General features: G+C 36.8%; 2 protein-coding genes across 3 annotated transcripts in view; both read right to left on the bottom strand.

The window, feature by feature from the left end:
* Nucleotides 1–2,211, bottom strand: part of LOC107700361 (amyloid beta A4 precursor protein-binding family A member 2) — a 69,920-nt gene extending 67,709 nt beyond the window's left edge. The window contains 1 exon segment of the mRNA XM_074187056.1: nucleotides 2,114–2,211. The gene's annotated coding sequence lies outside the window, so the exon portion shown is untranslated.
* A 1,152-nt stretch (nucleotides 2,212–3,363) lies between these two features.
* mcee (methylmalonyl CoA epimerase) overlaps nucleotides 3,364–4,420 on the bottom strand; it is a 2,175-nt gene continuing 1,118 nt past the window's right edge. For both annotated transcript variants that reach the window (XM_016502082.1, XM_016502083.1), the window contains exon 4: nucleotides 3,364–4,249. In XM_016502082.1, coding sequence (XP_016357568.1) covers nucleotides 4,097–4,249 — 153 coding nt within the window. In that variant the 3' untranslated portion in view covers nucleotides 3,364–4,096. The remainder of the gene's footprint in view (nucleotides 4,250–4,420) is intronic.

Below are 4,420 nucleotides of genomic sequence, written 5' to 3'. Positions count from 1 at the left end.
ACACTCACACACATACACACACACACACACACACACACACACACAAAGGCAACAGCATCACATACAGTATATCAGAGCGAGTGCTAAACCAGACAGCAGCTTTGTGCCAAAACCACTTACACCCACATTAGTAACACCATAAAAAATGCCTGCCCACACCTTCTACATCTCCCCACTACTGCACAACAGTATTTTTCATTCAAAACATTTTCTATCCTTATGCCTGAAAACTAAATGTAATTATATTTTTATGTGATTATCAATATAGTTTGCAGGGGAAGAACAGACAAAATACTCCTTTGCTAAAATCACACAAAAGTGAGTAACCTCACCAAGGTTTTTCCATTTGTGTTTCTATTCAATTCCCGCAAGAGATAAATGTATAAATGCCCTACTGACGCAAAAATATCATCTCAACATGCTTCTGCAAACAGTGTTTGTCCATCAGCATAGAACCGTAACTATAAGTGATCTGAAAGGAGGGGCGGGGCAGAGTGTGTGTGCGTGTGTGTGTGTGTGTGTGTGTGTGTGTGTGTGTGTGTGTGTGTGTGTGTGTGTGTGTGTGTGTGTGTGTGTGTGTGTGTGTGTGTGTGTGTGTGTGTGTGTGTAAGAGCAGGTTGCCTGGACAAGAGAGCGGTAAGAGACTGTTGTGGAGACGGAACCACCAACTGGGATCACACTCAGGAATTATGCACCTCACCCACATCAATTATGCACCTAAGCACTCACACTCCCTGCCTCACACTCATTCTGACTCTCTCTTCCCTACCACTCCTCAACTGTCTCTCTACCCCTCTGTATTATGTTTCATTTTAGATCAACTACTTTGAGCAATACACACAAAGATGAGCAGACTTATAGCATGAGTGTTCATTTATTGCTTGAAGCGGTTTGCTGTTTTGTTCTTAGTTATGAAAAGTGTAGCCACTTTATGAGCATATTTTTAGAATATGCACATTATTTTCTAGTCCTAATGGTTTCATTGATCGGTTCAGGGGAGTGGGCTGGCTATTGTTCTCTGGACAAAAAGAGCTCATCTTTTACAGCAGCAGCATGATGCTTGATTTCCAGCTTGAGGCTTGAATTTTATGCTTGATTTGGCATGATCATGATAAGCTCTACAAATCAGCCAGAACTGAAGGACAGGACATAATTATGTTTATATTCCACAATTAGAATCTCACCATCTAATCATGATTTTATGTGTCATTTGCTAAAGGAAGATTTATACCAGGACAGAATGCAAAATTCCCTGTACAAACAGATTTATTAATCAGACTTCACTGGCTACTGACCAAGCAGGTCCGTTTGTAATTGTAAACAAAACAAAATCTGACATTTCCATGAACAAGAAGATGAAGATTGTAGGTCAAAATTTACATAAGAGGCGTATAAAGAAAAGTGTAAATCTTGGGTGACCCTGTTAAGCTTTTCACCACACCAGTAAAACCTTTTATTGTTTATTTATTTATTTTTACTATTACTATTCACTAGTATCTGCATATTTATTATTTTAAAATATATTTAAAAATAATCATATTATTAAAAATAATAATTCATTTAAAAACATGAATTATAGTTTAAACATTTAAAAAATAAAATATTTCATGTCAACTACTCTAGATAGCTAGATAGCTAGATAGATAGATAGATAGATAGATAGAATCTTTTACATTCTGAGGACTCAAGGTAAAAATGTACAACTTAAATGAGTCTATTTTTTTAAACTAGACTAACTTTTTTGACGACTTCCCACGTTTTCGTTTAACCTTTTTTTTTTCAGCTGTGGTCCTTAATGAGAAAGTGAATAGTCACACCAAAGAAGCTCTCGAATGAAAAGGAGTTGGATACAAAAACGAAAGAAACAAACCGACGAGCCTTCAATTTGCGCATTTTCCATCTTTTTCACTGTAACAACGCTTTTCATTTTTTGGAAGACGGCTGAGGAGGACGACTATCATCCTGAATACGTGCTCGCAGCAGCGGGCTTGGTGTTGCACTGAGAGGATGAAATCCTGCCGTATCCTTCACGAGCGCATCACTTCATTCCGCATCCACACGCTACACTACACATTCAGACAGGGGGAAAACATAACACAGAAAACCAGCCTACCTGCATAACCTTTGATGTCGTGATGTTCATATATAGAAGTCCTGTGTTTTTAGAAGTATAGAGAGTGGTAACCGCATCGACACCGCATCTCGGAGACTGAGGAGAACAGAAGCCTGAAGAGCAGGACGTAGAGAACAGCAGGGGGCGCCCCACTGCAGCGCGGGGCTAAATCACCACAAACCCCACCCGAGAGAGAGAGAGATATAGAGCAATCGTAGCTTTATTATGTGGGGAATAGATCTTAAAATGATGCTATCATTTTAATTTACTTTAAATCAAGTCTTCATCAGCAAACTAGCAAAGCTTGGCATTGAACACGTGCGGATATAAGCGTTAATCTTTAGCTTTTTTGCTAATAACTGTCCTTTTTAATGTCATCAATCATTACTAACAATTAGTATCCATACAGATGTTTACAAATCCACTATCCACTACCCTTGATGACTCGTGTGATGTCATTTACACAAAGCCATTTCTTTCAGGCCTTGTTTTGAAGGATAATTTCGCCCAAATGATGCATCACTGTACGATCAGATTGTCCATATGACATTACATAAGAGAGATTTACGCTGTTTCCATGAAGCATTTAATCTGTTTTTCCTGATGCTGTTGGGTGTACATGATAGTTAATGCATGTTAGATCATACATGCAAATGTGAACAATTAGCTAATGCCTTAATGTTGTCATAAGACAATAAATAATAATATGACAATTAAATCAATACTACATTAGCTTAGAAAATATTAGATACTTAATTCCCTTCTCTTGTAGATTGAGAAAATGTATTTCTCGAGGCTAAGGCAATAAACAGCTTCCAATGCCCCAGATAAAACTGGACATGTGGTTTGAATATGTGCAATTAGGACGAGCTGCCTTTAGGATGCCGAAAACAATTACCATGCAGCTACTCTTGCCTCATGATTAATCCAGGCAGATGTTTTCACATTATGTCTACAAAAAGACAAGCAAGCTTCAACAGAATATCATTAGGAGGCGTGATAATATCCCTTGCACCGTTGAAGATATTTCCACTAAAAATTTTTTTAACTAGCTTCAGATTTCTTTGATGCTTGTTTTCTTCATGTTCGATTCAGAGCAACATGTAATATTGCTTTATTAATACGTTATTTTTCGTTATTTATGTTCGTTGATTTATTTACGTTAGACTTATGTTCCTTTGCAGACTTCCGAATGAATTGAAATGTCAAAAACAGCTTAAAACATCAGAGAAAAAAAACGTTTATTCTAATGGTGCTGAAGCTGGAAAATTCAAACAGGACCTTGGAGAAAACACAGTGAGAAAGCCCACAAACATTGGTTCCTAATTTTACTCCTCTAGTTATCTCTCTTTTTTTTTTAAAGGCAGATTTAAGGCATGAGAACAAAAACAGCTTTCTATTTGGCGGGGGGTTGACTACAGCGGAGAGATGGGTATGAGCCAACTTGTCTCCCGAATACATGGTTGTTGTCAGGCAAAAAAAGAAAGCTCCAATCTGTCTGTTCCATAGAGAGCCAGATGAGAGGCTTGCAAGGATTTCAATTCACATTCATACACATAGCAAAACGTATCTGATATTTTATTATAGCATTTAAAACATGCATTTAATTGAGCTTATTTTGGCTTCTATTGTTGTAATCATCATTAAAAAACAACAAAAACACCTAGTGTACCCCACAAACATAAATACAAAAAGAGGAAAATTTAACAAGCTTTACAATATTTGTACACATTTTGAATGTGTGAGCTTGTAAAGGGCCAAAGGATCAAACTAACTTAAATTAATAAATTTATGAAGTCACTAAAGAAAATCTTTACATCAGAAAAAAAAAAGAAAAGAAAAAAGGCAAAAGCCAAGAATATCAAGTACACCATAACAGGTTAAAAATGAAGTGGAATCGTCCAATTTTTCTTGCAATGATCACAAATGAACAGCCTAATCAAAGTGTCACTGTTTACTAGATAACAATCTCATGTGTAATAGCTAGGCTTGTTCTATCTCCACAAGAACCCCATCACAGTCTTTAGGGTGGAGGAACATCACAGGTTTGCCATGAGCTCCTATCTGTGGCTCTGGGGAGAGCAGTCTGATTTTCTTTTCCTTCAAATCAACTATTGCAGCATTGATATCATCCACCTGCAATTGAACAGGCAGCATTATGGATACTGACACTAAACTATGAAACAAGTTCAATATTTACTGTGAAGACACCTGCAATGTGATTGATTCACAAGACATTTAGTTTCTGAATGTTCATTATTTTTCTTTATTGTATTATTATTATCCCATCTAATTTTTTTTTTATAT

Source organism: Sinocyclocheilus anshuiensis, unplaced genomic scaffold (genome assembly GCF_001515605.1).
Source record: "Sinocyclocheilus anshuiensis isolate Anshui unplaced genomic scaffold, SAMN03320099.WGS_v1.1 scaffold154, whole genome shotgun sequence".
NCBI lineage: Eukaryota > Metazoa > Chordata > Actinopteri > Cypriniformes > Cyprinidae > Sinocyclocheilus > Sinocyclocheilus anshuiensis.
The sequence above is the reverse complement of the archived record's forward strand: the minus strand, read 5'-3'. Positions and strand labels throughout refer to the sequence as shown.